The sequence below is a fragment of the Columba livia genome, chromosome 17 (genome assembly GCF_036013475.1).
Source record: "Columba livia isolate bColLiv1 breed racing homer chromosome 17, bColLiv1.pat.W.v2, whole genome shotgun sequence".
Classification (NCBI taxonomy): domain Eukaryota; kingdom Metazoa; phylum Chordata; class Aves; order Columbiformes; family Columbidae; genus Columba; species Columba livia.
This window is the reverse complement of record NC_088618.1, coordinates 9,785,689-9,805,687: the sequence shown is the minus strand read 5'-3', so window position 1 is coordinate 9,805,687 and position 19,999 is coordinate 9,785,689. Positions and strand designations below refer to the sequence as shown.

The following is a 19,999-nucleotide window of genomic DNA, read 5'->3' as shown; positions in this document are numbered from 1 at the left end:
AGCACTGGAGTTGCTGCTCCATGTCTCACTAACAGTGCACACAAGTACTTAACAGTGTTAATCTCTATGGAGATTTGAAATCTTCCCCCCCATGTATGCAAGACAGATACATCATGCATATTTACTGATACAAGCCTAAAGAAGTCCTTAAAGAAACTGAAAGGTTCTCAGAAAAATTTATTTCCATAAATTAAAAACACACACAAAAGAAGCAGTAGAACTTGAGATTCACACAATATTGAACAGAAACAAAATGCCAAGAGCACGATGGAGGCTAATGGCACAAGTGTACAAATTCTCGCTATTTGCTAACTTGATAGCATCATATAGACTTTAAATCCACAGTTACCATCCATATTCTAGAAGAGCACCTGGAACATAAAATACCAAAGGCCCACCTCAAATAAAATGGAATAAATGAGATCTGCTTGCAGACAACCATATCCAGCAAGCATCAGAACTCAAAATGTGTGCAGCCACAAGGCCAGCCAGGCAAATGCTGTAACACACATGAAGTAGCCTTAGCTGCTCCTGTTGTAGAATGGTAAGATTTTTTTTAGAGCGATCTAGTCATGATTCTGTGAGCAACATCTACAACATCTTTCAAAAAAATCCTTACTGGAGTGGTTCACTTTATGGAAAGGCAAGTGTACATATCCTTCAGCTAGGGAATTATGCAAGATCCCAAAAATGCATCTTCTATACTTTTTTCTTTCAACTATCTGGGACAGAAGCAGCTCTGAGCGGCAAATACCTTCTGCACAGTCATCACTGCCCGTGTACAAGCAGCAGCCTCAAGGAACAAGGCTGTTCCACGAGTGCTGTGAACAGGAACAGAGGTGGGAAAGGAAATTAAAAAAAGTGTACAAGCATGACTGACATCTGCATGCTGGGGGGTGGGTACTGATGCTCTGTCCCAACTTACATTTCTATCATCATACAAACGCTAAACCAAAACACAATAATGCTGTATATTTTGGTTTCCACAAACTAAGGTCTGAGACAAGCTACGCAACATCATGTTATAACTCCTCCAATTACTGTAAACAAAAGAGAACTGAGAGTCTTCCGTGCTCTGCTCTCTCTGCTGTAGCTGTTAAAAAGAAAGCTAAGAAATGTTATTTCAAAGCAAGCAGAAACAAGACAGAGCTGGGAAGCAGACAAAAAAAACACAAAACCCAACCAACCCACCAGAACCCCACAGGAAAACGCAACGCATTCCATCATTTGAAGCACATTAGAGGTTTGAAATTTGTCTGGACCCAAGTTTCCCCCCTCCCCACCCATATCCTTGTGTTCTTAAAAGCCCCAGTAAAGCTACAGCTCCGTTGTGTCACAGCACTAAAGCCTCCCATTTTAACAGCAAGTGAGTTAATGCTGTGTAACAATCCCATTCTATAGCATAAACCATAAAAATATATATCTCACTCTTGATACAACTTCCAACCAGTCAATAACTGGGCTATTAAACCAGTATAGGGAAAGTTTTGAACATTTTTTAAAAGGCAATCAACCTTTATTTTCTAGAGATTTCTTTTTATAAAAATAAAGAGGATCAATTAAAATGTTCAACAGCAGCCCAAATAGGTTACCAGACCTTACTGCTGAAATAGTATCTCAATATGATTAAAAGTTGGCCTGCCTTGTTATTTTACCTCAAAACCCAAACACCACCACTTTAAGCATGCACTCCTCTATTTTTTTTCTTCAGTCTTCCTGATTAAAGATAATTAGCCTCCAAAACAAGAATGTAAACTTCTAGGAATCCTGGCACATAAGCTGGGAGCAAAACAAGCCCAGATCACACTTCTTTCAAGACTCAGGCACACACAGTGTAATAATCCTCTCTCGTTTCTTTACTTTCAAAGCTCTGGAATTCAACACATTGCTTGTTTAGTTTTTTGTTTGGTCAGTAATAGAAGTGGCAGAGCAACAGATGATGATGATGATGGTATTTTCAGTCCTGCATTTATTGGGACTTTATTAAATATACCCACCCACTAGATAATTGCTCATTTTGAAGGTAAATAGAAACTCTTTTATATGGGTAGGTAAATAAGAAAGTGCAAGTTTCGAGTGACAAGTGAAAGAAAGAACAGACTAATTAGATTTGAGCATCCCAGCAATGACAGCTCTGCCTGAATAACATCTATAGGCACTAAAGGACAGACTTGACCTGAACAGCAGTTCGCATTCATTTTGAATTATGCTTCAAGTTTAACTGAAGTTATCCCAGAAGGGAGCTCTCTTCCTTCAAAAGGTATAGCTGAGAAATTGCCCAGTGCTGCATCAGATAATTACAAATGGCCTTACATAAAGAAACTAAAAATGTCCACATGCCAGGAGGCTCTTTGTGCAACACTTGCTATTATGTACAACAGGGCTGTACAGAGAATATCCAACTGTGGGCTACATGAATTGTGAATGTAAAATGGTAAAAAAAACCTCAAGATGGAGAAATAATTATTTTCTTGTTGACATCAAAATCAATTAATGTTTTTACTAGAATTAAAATAACTCAGAAATTAGTCTCAAAGATTTTGCTGGTGTTCCCTGCATACAGCAGCTCAGCTCAGTTAACTGGAGGCCACCTGCAGCTTAACATCTTTGCGGGCTGATTACCTTTTCCTCTGGAGAAGAGGTAGGCACTGGCCAACTAGGTAAAAACTCTACTATTTAGGAAAAATTAGTACCAGGCATGATTTTTTTCTGGAAATATCACCTTTTTTGAGCTCGGTCATGTTTAAAGGTGTCCTCATGCGGCAAATAAAGAAACATACAAAGTGCAAGTTATTTAAAGTCTGGTTATGTGGGGCTTCTGCTGCCTGAAGCCAGAAAGGGCACAGAAACTCAGAAGGAACATTCTAAGCAAACAGAAGAAAACAAAACAATTGAAAGCAAACCCAGACAGCTACTTTTAATTATTAAAAAGTTAGTGGTATGTCAAGAATGTGCTTGCTAGAATTCATCTTCATCAAACACCATGTCTCTTCTGTCAGGTTGTTCAAAATAGCCACGGTAACAACAGCAGACTCAAATGTGCAAATGATCCGGAGTACAGAGCTCTAGCATCACTGAAGCTGTGCTGCTTCCTCCTTTACACTCCTATTCTACCCCCAGAAGGTGGTTAAATGTAATTAAACATTAGCAGTAATTTCCAGAGGCTGGAGAAGGAATGGTAAATTCTCTGTGGCTGTGTTACACTCAAACAGGGACCTAAAAGAATCCCTCCAATAGCATTAAAAAAACAAAAATTAAAAAAAATAGCACCTTAAAGAGGGCCACAGGCAAAAACTGGTCACTGGCTATGAGAACAGAACAGTAGAATAACATATGAAGAAGTCAGTAGATTCCTCCCAAAACAACTAAAAGACTAAAGGAGCTGATGGGACCATTTTCAGCTAAACAGCTCCCTCAGATGCTAGAGACCTGCTCCTGCTCAGCCTCCGCTGCAAAAAAGGCTTCGAGGTCCATTAGCTTCTGACTCAGAAGAGCGTCTAACTCTGCGCTCTGTAGCGCAGCTTTTTTTGCTCGGGTGAAACTACCCACTACTTTGATTTTGCCTCGTGTCTTCCTTTTCCGGGGAAGAGTATAGTCCTGAAACTCTAGAATCCGCTTTCTCTTCTGCTGGCTGATGGAGATCAAGCACCCATTTTTCTCCTTGGGCTCTTCGAAGATTGTTTCCAAGCTCCTGATAAAAGCAAAGGATAGAACTCAGGACCGCTCGAGAAGCAGTTAACCACCTTCCACGGGCAGGGAGACAGGTGGACGCCATAAGCACAGTAAATGCACTTCTAACTTGTACATTTTCAAAGTTCCTCCACACCTCTTGTAATGTATCGTTATCTACAGCTTACACCTCCCACAGCTGCGCATTACTGCTAGCTGAAGAATTTGTTACTGGTGCACAGACATGTGGGTTGAATCTCTTTCTATCTGTATTTTAGTTCAAAAGCACCATTATAGAATCTTGCCTTTACAGAATAAATAGATTTGAACATTAAAAGATGCAGCAGTCTTGATAATCATGCTATACTTGATGACAGGCAGCTATTCTTAGTATTTTAAAGAATATTTAGTTGCCTTTGAATTTTGAAAAAGTAAGTACTGTACTTGGAGGCTGGAATGAATGTGTAGATGAATTCTTAGTCCATATTCTGTTTCACTGCTTTTCATCCAAATAGTAAAAGGTACTATTTTTGAATTAACTTTCCCACTTTATACAAGAGCAGTTTTAGAATTCTATCTGCCTCTTCGCTTTCAAACATCTTTCATCTCTGCTTGCTCTCTGCTCAAGTAATTTACATGTACTTTAGCTTTCTGATCAGGAAGCAGAACCAACCTGGCTGCAGGAGGGGACTTGTAATTCTTGTTTGTGTAAATTTCTTCTAAACTAAATTCTTTCTTCTTAAGCCTGAAAAAGTAATAAAGAAATCAATCAAGAGAGAGGAACTTCAAAACTAACACACAACACGCAGATTTAGGGAAACAAGTATGGTTTGCATTCTGTGCTTAAATGCTGAGTAATTACACTTTAACTAAGTGGGGATAGAGAGGAATGAAAAATGAGGCTGTTAAGTACCAAATTTCATACAGTGTTTTTATAAGGTGTGGGTCAACACTTGCTATTTCTGCAGAGAACAATGTTCCTTCTGACATTCTACGATGTTTTGAAATAATGATGCTCAGAAGGAAAAAGGGAAATCCCTTCACAGGTCACTTTTTTGTGGAAGCTAAGAAAAGACTTAGAATTTAGCTCTTGAGACCGATTTAAAAAGTTGGTTATTGACACTTAATTAGCAAGCTGATGGCTGAAGAAATGCATTCCTTCGTCAAAGCTGGCACTTCTGCTTAAAACAGAAATGGACAAAATGCTAGATGACTGGTTGGAAAAGCTTTATCAATATCTGGCACTGTGATTACCCACATTGACACTGAACACGTTTCCCTAAGATCATATGGCACAATCAAGAAGGGACTGTGAAGAACTCAGCATAATTTCCATCAACAGAACTTCCCAACAGATCCCTTCATCTCCCTATGCATTGTAGAATGACTTATTTTCAATGTATGTTTATCAAGATGAACTTATTTCTTCTTTAGAAAATAATTCAATTGTAGCCTAGTTTTTCACATTTTGCCTAAAACTCGGTCAATAGTTCATATCCAATAGTCCTTTATTTATCCTTTCCCACTTGAAAAAAAGTTACATTCAAAGACCAGATTCTTTCTTCCGTCTTCTATCCAGCTGATATAGCTGTGTCAATCCTTTCTTATAAAGGAAGCAAAAGGCAGACACCACTCAACTGGAAGTGTACAAAATAGAGTTGGTAAGAGAAGCATTTATGGAAACGATTACATTACTGTGCAGGACATGTGAGCAACAGAAGCCAGCACAAGTCCATTTAAAGATACTGCTCACCTTTTTGGTTTGGGCAGTCCCATTGGAGTAAGGTTATGGTCTGGTTTAGGAACAGTTTTCCTGATTCGGATCTGTGAGACTTTCTTTGGCCTCTTTTCTGGCTCAGTCTTAAGAAAAAAAAAAAAAACCAAAAGAGAAAAAAAAAAGTTAAAATGAAGGAAATAATGAGCACACTAGTCTCCACATTTCCCTTTCATACTGGGTATGCATTATCTGCAGAATAAACATTCCTCTTTGTTTTGCTACCTTCTTTCTACTTGAACAAAAGAAAGAAGCAGCACAGACTAGGACTAACAGCCTGGTTTATCTCCCCATTTTAGCAGTTACTAGATAATATTCAGCAGCAGCAGCTTCAAGTCCTGAGGAACCAAGAGTCTGAGATATCCAAAATCTACCATGGACTCACTTTGTTCAGTTCTGTGTCATCCTGGGACCTAAGACAGGCTGGAACAGAAGCATCAGCTTCATCACGGGCACGGAGCTGGAGCTCAGATGCTGAAAGCTTGGGGGGAGACGGTGATGATTCTGGAAGCGAGCAGGACTTTGGGAATGGAAGAGGGAATGAAGTTTCCAGACTGTAACAGAGGAAGAAGGGAACATATGTGGGTTAATATCCAATTTATGCTGCAACAGCAGTCCATGCTCTCAGGTGATGTTCCTAAATTGCAATATGGGCAAAAAAAAGCAACACGGTCCATAGAAATTAACTGCCATTGTATTTGAACACAGTTTTAAACCCACTCTTTTCCTTTTCATCCAGTTAAACAGATTACAGCTCTATTTAGTAAACACAGATAGAAAACAACTAATCCTTCTTTTCTGCCAGAAAATTTCTTTAACACAACTATTAATTTAATGATTTTGTTTACAGATAAATTTAAAAGATAGCTTTTACATCTGCCATCCCAACACTGAAAAAGAATAGAAGGAAGTTTCAGCACCAAACATCCAGTTGCTCAGACAGAAAGAACGTATGTCCAAGTAAGGAAACAAACTTCTATAGTTTCACATATTCATTTCATAAGAAGTGGCACAACATGGTTGCAAGTAACAGAATTGTTCCTGCAATGTTCTCCATGGTGTTTGCATTAATTCCCCTCCAAACTTCTCCATTACATGATCCAGCCAGTTTATTTCACTAACATTTCAATCAGAAAGCTATTCTTGGAGTGAACTGCCAAGAGCTGAAAGCCAAAATGGCATAAACAATGTATTTCTGAGCAAGCTTATGATCCCACTATTCAGAATAAATATCGAAGTCAAGAGACTCACCATATCTCATGCCCTGCGGTCTGTAGTGCTCCCATACTCTGTACAGGTAAGTGCGGTAACACGGCATAGCTGATTCAAAACAAGAGTGGGGAAAAAAAAAGACAGAAATTAGGTCTACACTATAAAAAAGATGAGGAAGAAAATATTAATATAATTAGGAATGAGAATGAAAGATTAAAACGACACAAGAGCAGGCTGTGTCAGCCATTTAGTCCACTAAATTGCACTGACAGCTTGTTAGGGAAATAGTCCTACTTTCACTTAAAATAGTGATGAGAAAAGGAAACAAAAGTACAGAAAGAGAGGGAGACAATATTAGTCTGAAAGTTATAATTATTGTTATGAAAGTCTATATTCCTCACTCAAAACCACCAGGTTTTAAAATTTAACAACCAAAAACCTTGAAGGAGTTGGCTACTAAATAAAAAAGTGCCTATTGGCAACAGTAACAAGTGAAAGGAAGGCTTTCCATCAGATTAACTCTGTTGTTTCTAACCCCCACAGTCTTACTTGAATATTCTTAATCAACTGGAATAACCAAAGGCCTTTCCATAAGGGCTGGTAATTACCATAATCCTATGGCATAGAAGTCAGCATAGCAGCATTAAGTCCTTTAATATGAGGCTTTATTTTTGTGCCCAAACAGTTTTTAGGGCAGCTTCTACTAAACAGCAAATCTTGTACTTGCTGCTCTCCCAAATTAACAGCTAAAGGTGTTTCACTCTTGTGAAGCAAAGAAGTTACGGCCAGAGCGGAACGCTACAAACTAAACGCAAACCAACCACACAGCTGGCAGCACAGATACGTCAAACTATAAGGAAGTCAGAAAGACCCATTTCTTGCGCTTGTACATTTAATATCAGAACTGTAACATTTGGTTTCTCTCAGGTGTTCCACTCACTACCCCAGCACTACGGGAACCCTCATCAATAGTGCATCAGAGTCCTCCCTGCTAGAGGCAGAGCTTACCGGTTTATGCAATAATAATAATGAATTACAGGAAGAGAAAAAACACTTTAGAAATTTGGAATGCAAATGAGCAGTAAGTAGAAAAAAAGATTTCACTTATACACTTCTTGTTTACTTGTATTTATATACCAAACACTTATTGCATAGATTTTTTTTTGAACACACACAAAAACACACACACAAATTTAAGAGAGATTTACTGGATTATCCTTTTGTCACTGTTCCTGTTAATACCTTTAAAAATAATTATTACTTGATGAGAACAGGCTGTCAGTGTTCAGTAAAACAGAATCTAAAATGGAGTTATATATTTTAAATGTTGGGGTTTGTTCTTTATGTTGTTCTATAGCCAAACCTTTAATATTGACTTTTGCTGCACTTCTTTAAACTTCTGTAAACATTCTTTTCCATTCACTGCATGCTACAATAACTTCACTTTAAAGAAAATCTGAGTGGGGCAGAATTAAGGCTACTTCAAATGCAGACATGTGAGGTACTTTAGAGGAAAACCAAACTGAGTTTTAGACTATTTTCATTTTGGGTTATTTTTCACTTGAAGTGATAAGGTTTGATTTGGCTTCTCCACCTTTGAGATAAAGATCATTCATAGCAAAACATTCGGTTTTCAAATTGCCCTTTACGTCAAAGAATTAAATCCTCTTATGCTTTAGCTAACTGGATATGCTGCAACCAGCTGCCTAGGAGCCAGGAGACTTAAGTGTGGGACAAAACACAAGAGCAAAAGTCAGCTCTGATCTCCCAGTCCAAGGATAACATGTCTCAACAACCCAAGAGAGTAAATTCACCTCATACACAGAATTTTTTATAAGGTGTTTCTTTTGTTTTTAAAGAATGGCAACAATGTCTTAAGTTTAGAGCTCAAACTGTACTTTAGTGGTGTGATTGCCACCATAGTACTAATTTGGACACTATAAAATTCAGCCTGTATATTGACTTGTATGGGATGGAAAAGAATGCAGGCCCAACAGAACGTGCTGCAACATTGTCTCTATGCCATTTTTCAACTTCATTTTAGTGCAGACAACTCCCAGAATGGAGTAGTAACTCCCTTACACCTTTGGTAGATATTAGAATTTATACTAACCAGTGATATACATAAGATTTTAGGTATGTTACCCATTTATACAAAGCAAAAGGCAGCACTAGTTATATGGCAAGACTGCTGGCTACACTTGTCGAGCTACGACATAAAATAAGCCAAATTCAACGGTTCTCTAGAGATTGCCATATTAAACAAAAGAATTAATCAAATCAACTTTTCTACAGCGCTCATGAGCCTCTGCTGTCCAGGAATCTTAAGACTAAAATCAAGGACCAAACTGCCCCATGTCACTGAGGCACAAAGGGCAAAATCTTTGCTCAAGAACATGCAAAAATCCTGTAACAGAGCTAGGAACCTCTTCTCTCATTCTGTTTTTAAGTAAAAAGATCTCAAATGCTGATAGCAAAGTTACATTAAATATGCAGAGTAGGTTTCAGTCCTCTTCCCACTCATAACAAGAATGACACACACACAAAAATTCATCACCAACCCGAAATGGAGCTACACTTGCTTGTGCCAACAACCCATCGGGCACATAATATCGAAAGGCATAGTATACATAAAGAGATTTCAATTAGCATAGAACAGTCATGGAATACAATTAAAAGTTTAACCAAATGCCACCCCCTGTCCATTAGGATTCTTCCTAATCTCATATTGAGCATTTTACAGTGGTTCCAACTGGCACTTGTGGCTCAAACCTCTGAAAAAGACTTTCCTACCTCAAATCCAGTTGTTCTGCAGTCACTCTGAATAGACCTAACGAAGTAGCTCACCTTTCTGCATTATATATTCTGATGCATGGTGTGTATATTTTGCAAGGGAGAAGAAAATAGAGTTAGCCATTCTGCCAAAACAGGACAGTATTAAAGAAGTGAAGGCAAATATACTTCAATTCAGCTAACAGACTGTGCTGCAGGGAAGAATCTTTCATGTTGAGCCATTTTTGGAGCAGAATGTGTAGACCTGGAACGGGGGAAACTGACCCTCCAACACAAGCTGCAATTGCCCTCTCCCTCCCAAAAAGGAGCAAGTATATACCCTATACATATTTAATCTCAGAAATAAATTGATGAGTTTTACCTGTTCTCGATGCCCACACTTGGCTGCCACGTGCAGTGACTGGAATGGAGAGGAGTGATTTCGGAGGGGCGGGCGGAAGGACCATGCTGACTCCACATGGATAGCGCCCTGCCCAGGGAGTATGGCAATGAGGAGATGGGCTCATCCGATACAGAAGCTGAAAACCTTGTCCCTTTCACACCTTGTGCAAATTGTGATATAAATAGTCTCTGGATGGTAGGAATATGACTGGTTAAGTTTCTTCTTCTCGTCCAAATCCTGTAACATCCAGGGGAAGAAAGTCCTAACACTGTGTGAAGGCCAAGCATGGAGCAACCTCCTCTTCTTTCAGCTACAGCATTTCTTCCACAGCCGGGATGAAGGGCAACAGCCCTTGGGGTTGTTATAGAGAGAGAGGAATGCAGCTCGTTATCTGGATTGGAATCTTCCTTGAAAGCTGTTGTTGAGCAGCTCTGAGACAGCAGAAAAGAAAAAGTCCACTCTGAAGGCGGTGCTGGCATTTCTCCCCGAACTGGTGTGTGATGTGTGGAGCGCTGGGATATCATCCCTGTGAGGTCTGTCACAGGACTGGAGTCCAATTTTATGCGAAAAGAAATTGGGAAAAACTGGGTATCCAAGAACGAGGTTGGAGGCTTGTGGCTCAAGTCTGAAAAAAGTATTTTGGTAGATTCTGCAGGATAAAGTGCCAAAGGCTGAAAGCTGAACATCTTGGTGCACCAACTGTCAGCCCAGCGGGAGTGTAAGTTCCTGTTAATACAAGAAAAGGCTTCCAATAGATTTTTAGATCTACGCTGGCTGCACCTCTCAGCCACTGGAAGAATTTCAGAAGAATATGGCAGAGGTTTAAAGTTCTGGATGCTTTTGGCAGGTGCCAGGAGTTTGCTGGCCATTGCAGCCAGCTTGCTCAACAGTGCCGCTTCTTTGGTACTTTTCCTAAATTTCAAGCTGCTCAACACACTGCACCCCTTGGCCCTCTGCCTTGGTACGCGCATTAATCCCACGGCTGTTTCCGTTTCCATTGTCGGTGGTTCACGTGGAAAGTACAACGATTTGAGAAATGTGCTTTCTTGCTTAGGGAGTATTTCTGGGGGAATCTCAAAAGGTAAACTTTTAATTTTTCTGCCTTTTCTTACAGTTTTTAGCTGATATGATGTGGGAACTTTTTTGCATGTCCTTCCAGGCTGTATTTTTAATGGAAGAGGTCCTCTTGGTTTATTTGTAGTTCCAAAGGCACCAGGGATTCCATCATACACTAAATTAAGGTTCAGGTTTTCCATTTCTGAATCCTGAGTCTTCAAAAACTGTGAACCAATAATATCTGTGGTAATCTTTGGCCTTTTAACTTCTTGTAAAGTGCTACATAGTTTATTTTCACTGCTTCTGACAGCAAAAGTCTCCTCTGAAGGACCTTCAAACTTCGTATTTCTTGATGTCACCAACTCATTTGAAGAGCTGTGTAAGAGTTCAGAACTGTGCAACACACCTGGCTGCAGTGTGATTTTTGCTTTCTCTTGATATTTTGACTTCTGTTCTTGTTGGGGCTTGTCTGACAGATGTACTTTCATCTTCTCACACTTCTTCTTTCGTTTAAGTACCTGACATTTCTCTATTTGACCAAGTGTCTCTGAACCTAAAGCCTCGTTTCCCTCACAAACTGGATGAGCTGGTAGAGTGTCCTGGCCTTCTGTCACCTGCTTCATGTTATCTTTGCTCTGTGCATTCAATTCGTAAGGCACACACACTTCACTGCAAACCACACGGTTTGGGGCTGATTCTTTGCACCTGTTTGATAGTACACCCATATATGAATAAAACGTGGGCAATTCTGGGGAAGTTTCTATGTTAGACGCATCTTCAGTTTGACAACCACTCACAGTTTTTGAAAGCAGACGCGTACGTGCTACGTTTGTGAGCTTTGTAGTATTTTTTCTTTTTTTTGAAGGATTATTTAGGTTAGATCCTGGGGTTTCTTCCAAAACCTTTTCATAATTCTCAGTACTGAGAGGGACTGGTTTGCTACCAGACTCTTTTGAATCTTCCAAAAAGGCCCACAGACGATCTTCTCCATCACAAAAAGAACCTACGGGTAACATTTTTCTCGGAGCTACTTCTCTTCTCGTCTTCTCTTCGACACACGTATTCTTAAACTGCTCTCCATAGCGACTACACTTCTGTGCAGTCACCGTCACGTCTTCTACAGTTACCATGGTATGCTCCTGACCTCTCAGACTTCCCTTGCTGTGTGCACAAGCTCGTGAGCTTTTTGCATCTTTCACAAAGCTAGTTGCTGTTTCATTCTCTGAAGAGGCAATCTTGGTATTGCTGGCTTTTCTTTTAACAGATGTTGTTACAGAAAGAGGTTTTGTCGCTGAAGAATCTTTGCTAAAAGCTTCAGCTGGAGACGAATCACAATTATCTATTTGTGCATTGTCAGACAACAGACAGAGCTTTTCTTTCTCATGCACAGAGATTCCCAAGTGCAGAGCTGATGTTGTTTCTGAATCCACCCAAGTCTGATTAAAAGATTCTTGGATGTCAAACTTTCTCAAGTGGGATGGACCTACACCTGGTAGAGCATCAGTTTCCTGGCCAGGCTCAAATGTCAACTGCAGGCAAGAGTCATATAAGGTAGATTTTACTCTCAGACTTTTTTTGGATTTTGTATCTGAAAACACATTCATATTTTCTGTCTTATATGCCAGACTACCATGAATTGATGCAGAGGGCAAAAATTGGGCCCTAACTGTATTTTCCTGGTCTTCCATCAACCACTTCACCTTTGGCAAAGATTGATGCATTTTGTTTCCTGCAAACTCTAGCTCTGATTTCTCTTTTGCACGTTTGATAAAGCAAGCATGCTCCGAGCAATGCCGTTTGCTATCAGAAAAGCTTTCTTCAACAGTTCCTTTAACTTCTGTTTCACGTCTTTTCTTCTGGTCTTTTGGTTTGGTTGTCTTCTCAATTAGGTCACTGACAAAGCCCACGTGTCCTGAACAGTCTTCATTTCTCACACCATTTAAAGAGTCCAAATCCAATACATTGTCTTTTAGAGTTCCTTGAAAACTGTCCTCTCTTCCATATTTATGAACTACTGGAGGCGGGTCGTCACCTGGTTTTAACAGTATCTCTTCACTTTGACTAGAGCCAATTGGTATTTTGGTTTCTTCTACAGAAGTAGCTGTAGTTCGTAAGCCCATATTTGGTTGTTTGTTTAAACTTTCTGAATGTTGCTTGCTGCCTGGAACGGGGCCGTGAAACTCACTCTGACGTGCAAGACACCGATTTTCCATTGGACAAAGGGTCTTTTTTGTTTGGCTAGCATGTTGTCTTTGAACGTTTGCATTGCTGAGTAAGGGATGTGTATCACAGATTGAAGTGCTATACTCAGAGGCATTAGCCATGAGCGATGACACTTCTTTCTTTTCATATGTACCTAGTTCTCTCTTCCTAGGGCCTAATGAAGAGCTGCAAAATCCAAAATTATGAACACGGGTTTTTTTGTTCAAATATCTGACTAATAGCTGTTGGCTAGTCCTAGGTCTCTGATTGCCTTCAGGGGCCTTCGGAGAATCTGCAGTTCTTGTTTTATCAACTTCATCTCCCTGGAGAGCACACATGCCAATTTGTTCTTTTGCCTCATCTCTGTCGTAAACAATTTCACTGACATCTGTTACTTTACAAAGATCAAACTGTTTCCCAGCTTCCATATTCTTATTTGAGATCTCATCTCCTACCGAGGTAGCAATAGACCTCTCTGCAGTATAGGCTGAGCAAAACATGGTTTTTGCAGTGGAAATGTCATTTACCCCATGCAGATCCTCACCTGCGTTTCCACAGTCGTCTTCCCAAGCAAGAGATCCACATGCCAAAGGGAAATGTGTTTCCGGAAAGATGATTGCCTTTTTACTATTATATCCAGCTGAAGCTTCTCTTTCCAAATTATTATTTTCAGTCTTCTTACCAACCTCACCATTAAAAGAACGACAGCTCGGGAGAACATCATCTACATGTGTGCTCCCTGATAAAATACAGGAAGTACTGGCAGCTGTGCTCTGCTCTTTCATACTTTGATTCTTACAGTTCCACGTGTCACTATGTTCATTTTCTAAACCGGTGACCACACTCTCTCTATTTCCCACTGAAGACTTTGTGTTCTTTTGGGAAATTTTGCTTGTCATACTCGGGTTGTCAAAAGTCCTGGAACTTACTGAAGACTTGAATCTGTCTTTATGAAGCATAACTTCAGCAACTTGTCCTGTTGTTCCAGAATCACCAAATGATTCTTTTCCAGATGGATTATCCTGAGCCTTGTCTCTTCTTGAAACTTCATTAACAGTGCAAGGAGGACACTCACTACGATGAGGTTCTCTTGATTTGTGTGCAACGGGAGGTAGAGGTACACTTAGTGTATGAATCCAATTAGTTTCTTTGCTACTGGACAAATTATCATTACTATCAGCTTCTGTAGCTTCAACTAAACTGCCAGCCAACTCTTCTGATCTTGTTTTACTTTCAGATTCCTTTTCAAGCAGTTGTGTCTCAGGTGAATATTCTTCTAGCTTGGTACCAAGACCCAGACAGCTGTGGCTGCCAGGAACAGAACTTTTACTGGAGGTATTATAAAAGCAAAGGTCTGTCTGTCCAGTTTCACAGGAAGCAATGTTGTTCATTTCCATCGACACGCTATTTTCTTTTATATCATCCTTGCCTAGATCACTGACAAAGAATTGCCACTTGTCCTTTTTCAACTTATCACCTTCCGATGCAACCATTTTTAATTTTTCTTTTGAGAACTCCTCAGGAGATGAAGCAACAGAACTAAAAGCTGAAGAATGATGATGCTCAGAATTAGCACCCTCTTGAGCTTCAGGCCAGCTACCAACGTCAACGTTCTCTCCCATAGCAATTTTTCTCCAGTCTTCAGTAGGCTCTTCAAATTCAGAGCGGTGTGATTTACCTGTACTAGCACTTCCTTCCCTGTGATTAGTTTCAGCACTAGCTAATCCTTCGCTCCTTGCCACTGAGACCTGCTCTAGTGGTACAGATGTGGTTTCATTGGTAATTCCATGGACTGCAGTTCTACTGGTTTTTAGTGGCATTTTTCTAAAGTCCAGATAACAGATGCATTTCAGAACTGAACATAAAGCTTCAGAACTTTTAATGGAGGGTGCTCTACAACTTTCTGCTGATGACAACCTATGAGGTTCATTATGTTTGGGTAAAGGACCAGTACAGAAGTCATGAGCCTTGTTTTCTTCATCCTGCTGATGAGTCTGGCAATTAGCAAGTGACATACTGAATTCATTAACAGGATTTTGTCTGAGTAACTTTTCTTCTCTCCTCTTGAATATAGATACAACATTCCCCCCTGTTCTCAATGGCATGGCAGTGTGGGCTTTCAACCCATTATATTCATTTGTTTCTTGTGGATGCTCTGTGGCTGATTCAATGTCCGTGACTTTTAAAGGCTCTAAAAAATCTAACATGCTGGTTTCTGAAACCCCAGCTCTGGCCATGACTGTGTCTATGTCTGAGCATTCATCGCTCTCAGCTGCAAGACCTTTACTCACTCTGTCATTCCTGTATCCTGCTTTACTAAATATCCTATTCACATCAGCCTTCATACCTTGTGCTTCTTCAGTGAGCTCAGGCAGAGTTGCAGCCGGCACCTGAACATTTGCTTGGCTTTCTTCTGCATAAGGAAAAATAAAGCAAATCAGAACAATATACTAAATCTAGAAGGCATTCAGCTTGCAAAGTTTCTTTTACTATTGTATACAATATTGTGTACAGCGTTGCTTATTAAAATGTTTTTTAAAATGAGAACTGATGCTATTAATTCTCCTGCAAGTCTTTACAAGAAAAACAGACTACCCCACCAAAAACCTAATGTAACAAATGCGATCATTTTCACTGCAGACATTCCCCATCTAGATACAGGTGAAGTGACCAAATTATGTGGAGCTAGAAGATTACAGATAATAATGAAATTCAGAGTTAGTTTTGTTGTCCTCTTCATTTGGATTCTGCACTATTTTTATTCTTTAAAACATTAGAAAATGAATGAGTGATACTTTTTTCACATCTTTGCTATTACTGCTCTCATATAATTTGACTTTGAAACATAAGGAAATGCAAAACATCTGCTATTAAAACCACCTTCTGCTTTGGAGTAAATAAGTATTTGAATTAAATAGCTAAAACACATCTTGTACATTAAAGGTCTTCAGGAAAGTACACAGGCTGTCAGGAAAAAGCAGAGGATTAAATTCTCATGTTGTTCTAGCTATGCAGGGTAATATTTTCTACTGTAAAGCAAGATAAATGAGCTATCCTACAATCACTCATGTATTTTAAAATCAACAAAAAGTAACCTGAGGAGAAGCAGGGAGCAGACAGGGATGTACAACTGAAATAGGCACCTGTGTTCTTGGGAGATCCCGCTACTTGAGTGCAACAGGTTCTCCAAGACTTTACTTCATGCTGGTTTAAGTGAGGATCCTCCTGAAACAAGACAGAAATATCAACGGAGATGGATCAGGATTTTCTGAAATGTTTCATGTGTTTCAGGGGCTGTAGCTGCTCAGCCAGGTTAGTTCTGAATAAAACCACCCGGAAACCTCAGAACACACCAGCCCTTGTGCAGAGCCAGCCCAGCACTGCGGGAGGGTCACACCACCACTGGGCATTCCTTTCCGGTCCCACCAACCACTGTCACCTCCCTGCTAAACAACGATGCACCCAGAATGATTTGTATCTAGCAGCAATTAAGTCTCTCAATGCAAGTAGCTAAAATGTAAGTGCCTTAAAACACAAATTGTTGCAAATTTGAATCAGCAGAGTACTCCCTCAAGTCTATCGTACATCCCCAAAGCACTCCTGTATAGCTCTGGTGAGGTGCTTTTCCTGGTCTCGACTAGGACCTGCCTTCCACGACCCCTTCCCTTGGCTCAAAAGCACATAAAGCCAGGACCAGCTGACCTAAGTCTACTTGCAAAAAAAAGCCCAAGTCAAATCAAAACAAAACCGCACAACCAAACTACCCACATATTTGAAATATGTGAAAGTTGGAGAACTGAATGACTGCGGAAAATTTAGTTAGCTTTATTTTTACAAACTTTCAAATAAATTAGAGAGATATAAAAATCCAGAGTTAAAACCACAAAGTATTTTAGTATTACGTGTCATCCAGTCATTAGTGTAAAACACTCATCTCTGCACCTTATCCAGATATTTCCTGACTTGTATGCGTTTAGTCACAATACTTTTATTCTCTTTTATTTTGTTCCTTTGGTGTGTGTGAAAACTATTTACAAACTAAAGAAAACTGATCAAGAAAGTAACTAAAAATCTCTATTTTTAAATAGAGTTTGTGACTCTCCAGTTTTTAACAGCGTATTCTTTGGCCCATTTGTCAGCAAGCCTTTGCCTAGGAATAATATTTTTATCATCAGCATTTGCCAAAGGGTAGGAAAACAACTCGTGGCTATGCCAGCCTATTGTTTTGAAAAAGGAAACTAACAGTGATTTCCTCTCTAATTACAAACAATAATTATAAAAATGAAGAATAATATTTTAGATTAAAAACTGAAATACTAAACTGGAGCCCCCTGTAGCATTATAATACCGTTATGAGAGTGAAGTAACTACTGTTTAGTGGTTAGTACCTGGACTGGGGATGACAGTACTGGTGGAACATGCTGTACACACAGAACATGGATACTGGGCAAGGAGCTTTTTAAGTTGTTTCTCTTCTTTTTAGTCACCAGCCAGTTTTATTCTCCATTCTGTTACACACCTGCCTCACACCTTTCCAACAGTATTCAAGAAAGCGAAAAGCTCGATAATATAAAATACTGCTGGTCCACTGAAGTATAGTCTAAATTGTCACTGGACCCGTGATAATCTAAATAACGACACATAGGACAGAAGATCCAAATAAGATGAAACCACATGGACAAAGTTCTCTGTCTAGTTACTCTAACCCTAAATTCAAACTATCGTATAGGGAGGAATATTTGCATTTGCTTACTTGTTTTGTCCGGCTTTCCCCAGGAGTTAACACACAGCATTCAGCGCGATACTCCTCAGCCTCTGTGTCTTCTTTGCAATATCCATCGCCAGAACAGTCCAGTTTTCCAAATTTTCTTTTTTTGTCTTTTTCATCCTCTTCAAGGTCTCCAGTCTTTAGTAATTCTCCAGCAAGGGATTCAGTTGGCCCACGAGAAATCACCTTGAGTGTATCATCCCAACCCTCGGTCTTCTGGCAAAGGTTTTCTACTCCCAAAGTCCTTCGATGCTCAGCCAACCGACTGTCACCACGTGCCAGCCCAGGCCTTGACACAGCAGATTTTGGATCCAAGCCGCCATGAGGCTCTGACACGGCCATAAGTCTGGGGGAGATGCCAGCCGGTAGCCCAGTGTGCGGCTCCTCTGCTGCAGCGGACACGGGAGAATCAGGGAGACATTCCAGCCCAGCTGAGAGCATCAGGGCAGCTGCACACTTTCACAGTTTACCCTAAAAATATAAGCGATGTCAAATCAACATACATGGGAGTAATCTCTAAATTAAAGAAAAGCTTCATTCTTCAAGGTTCAAGGATATATGTGTAAGAAAGATACTTCCAAATAACTTTTTAAGAAAAGAGCTGAGGAAATGTTTGAGTATCTAAGCAAGTGCTTCATTAACAACAGGAGTACAGACAAATAAATATTTCCAAGCCTCATTTTCACATTCCAACGTCTCCCTGGAGGTATACCCTCATCTTCTGGAAAACCTGAAAAGAGACTATAAAGCAAATCGCTAGGGTTTGTGTTAGACATCCTACTAGCTAAAAACAAAGCATTTTTTGTTTTCCTGCAATTTTCTTCAGTTTCTAATCTTTGGGGAAGAAAAAACCAACCAACCAACACCTTTTCTTCATATGTTTTCTGCCTCAAAGGAACGCTTTCTAGACATCGTCCACGAAACACTGTGCCTCTCAGACAAGCACGTTGTATGGACACAGGACACCTTGTGCCAGCGCTGCTTTTCCACAGAACCCCGGTACCGGCATCGGGATCATCTTGAGCCCAACATTAAGCACCCTGGTCCCCACAGCCCGCTAGGCCAGCGAGGGCCCACGGCAGCGCCCGTGTCACAGCACAGAGTTCCCACCGACCTGACATGAGCTCCAATGGACCTGGCACCAGCACTGGCGGCATCACGAAAACCCTGATTGATGCAAACACGCTGCAGTCTCGTTGCTCCTGAAGATTCACGCATGAGCAGGAACGGGCTAAGCCAGGTTTTTACAGAAGCATCAGTTACCCAGTTTACAAAAACACGGGCTTCCAAGGGGAGCGTTGTTCTCCTTGCTGCTCAAGAAAAGCTGCCTGCGAACAGCGCCAGCCTTGTGGGGACACACGGACACGGGCTGCGGGTGGCGACCACCGTCCTGCCGGCACGTCCGGGCCAGCGGGAGCGGGCAGGGCCGGGCGGCCCTTTGCTGGGCAGCACAGACGGCTCAGCCCGGACCCTCTTCTGCTTTCGAGCAGCAGCGGCCGCTTCCAGCCCGGACAGCGGCGGCGCGACCGGAGCCGAGAGGCGCTACCCCCGTCCCGGTGATCCGCACCCGCCCCGAGGAGGCCGACGCTCCCGGTAACTATGCAACCAGTGTTTGCCCCGGTGCCCGCAGGGGTTGGGTTCGGTCCGTAGAACTCCCGCCGCGCCGCATCGCGCCTGGGCAGGGCCCCAACAGCCGCTCACTCGCCCTCCGTCCCACCTCACCGGGGCCGCCGCTGCCGTGTCAAACCCGGCGGAAGAGGCGGGTCCGCGCCCCCGCAGAGCCCCGCGCTCCGCTCCTGTTACCTCAGCGGCCGCCAGCCCCGCTCCTGCCCGCACGGCCGCGCCGCCCGCCCCGCCGCGCTCGCATCACTTCCTCATCCGGGCCGCGCCCCCGGTCCTGGTGGCCGTTGCTGTGGCCCCGCCCTCGGTCGCTCCGCCCCGCCCACGGTGCCCGCGGCCGCCGCTCCCGGGGCCCCGCCCTTCCTTCCCACCGTCTCCGTGTTGGGCGTCACGTGACGTGCACGTGCTGTCCCGGTGGCCCCGGATGCGGAAGTGGCGAGCGAAGCCAGAGGGGCCTTGTCGGGACTGTGCTGCCGCGGCCGGCGGGGGACTCGGCACCGGCAGGTCAGGGCCCCGCGCTGCC

The 19,999-nt window shown here is 41.7% G+C and overlaps 2 protein-coding genes across 32 annotated transcripts in view; one reads left to right on the top strand and one right to left on the bottom strand.

Moving 5' to 3' along the window:
• Window positions 1-157: 157 nt before the first annotated feature.
• PRR14L (proline rich 14 like) lies at window positions 158-19,792 on the bottom strand. Of its 7 annotated transcripts, none has more exons than XM_065033151.1 (9): window positions 19,660-19,792; window positions 17,842-18,327; window positions 16,232-16,313; window positions 9,810-15,501; window positions 6,695-6,763; window positions 5,829-5,997; window positions 5,423-5,529; window positions 4,343-4,414; window positions 158-3,691 (listed from the first exon to the last, which is right to left on the bottom strand). In XM_065033151.1, the coding sequence occupies exons 2-9, from the start codon at window positions 18,295-18,297 to the stop codon at window positions 3,415-3,417; spliced, it is 6,924 nt and encodes a 2,307-aa protein (XP_064889223.1). In that variant the 5' UTR covers window positions 18,298-18,327; window positions 19,660-19,792; the 3' UTR covers window positions 158-3,414. The 7 variants fall into 7 exon arrangements, with proteins under 7 accessions (XP_064889223.1, XP_064889220.1, XP_064889224.1 ...); XM_065033148.1 differs by having other exon boundaries at window positions 16,184-16,313; window positions 19,660-19,787; XM_065033152.1 differs by having other exon boundaries at window positions 19,579-19,710.
• The window catches only part of DEPDC5 (DEP domain containing 5, GATOR1 subcomplex subunit), a 44,723-nt gene continuing 44,475 nt past the window's right edge, over window positions 19,752-19,999 (top strand). For 17 of the 25 annotated variants that reach the window (XM_065033182.1, XM_065033172.1, XM_065033158.1 and 14 more), the window contains exon 1: window positions 19,753-19,980. The gene's annotated coding sequence lies outside the window, so the exon portion shown is untranslated. Of the gene's footprint in view, window positions 19,981-19,999 lie in introns of all 25 variants that reach the window. The other 8 variants (XM_065033176.1, XM_065033180.1, XM_065033175.1 and 5 more) reach the window with 2 other exon arrangements.

Excerpts from the sequence above, each read along its gene's own strand:
- PRR14L (XM_065033148.1), bottom strand. The coding sequence starts at position 18,297 with ATGCTCTCAGCTGGGCTGGAATGTCTCCCTGATTCTCCCGTGTCCGCT. Across the intron at positions 6,764-9,809 it reads AGTGTGGGCATCGAGAACAG|CTATGCCGTGTTACCGCACT; the intron begins GTAAAACTCATC and ends GTTTTGAATCAG. Across the intron at positions 5,998-6,694 it reads ACCGCAGGGCATGAGATATG|TCTGGAAACTTCATTCCCTC; the intron begins GTGAGTCTCTTG and ends CCTCTGTTACAG.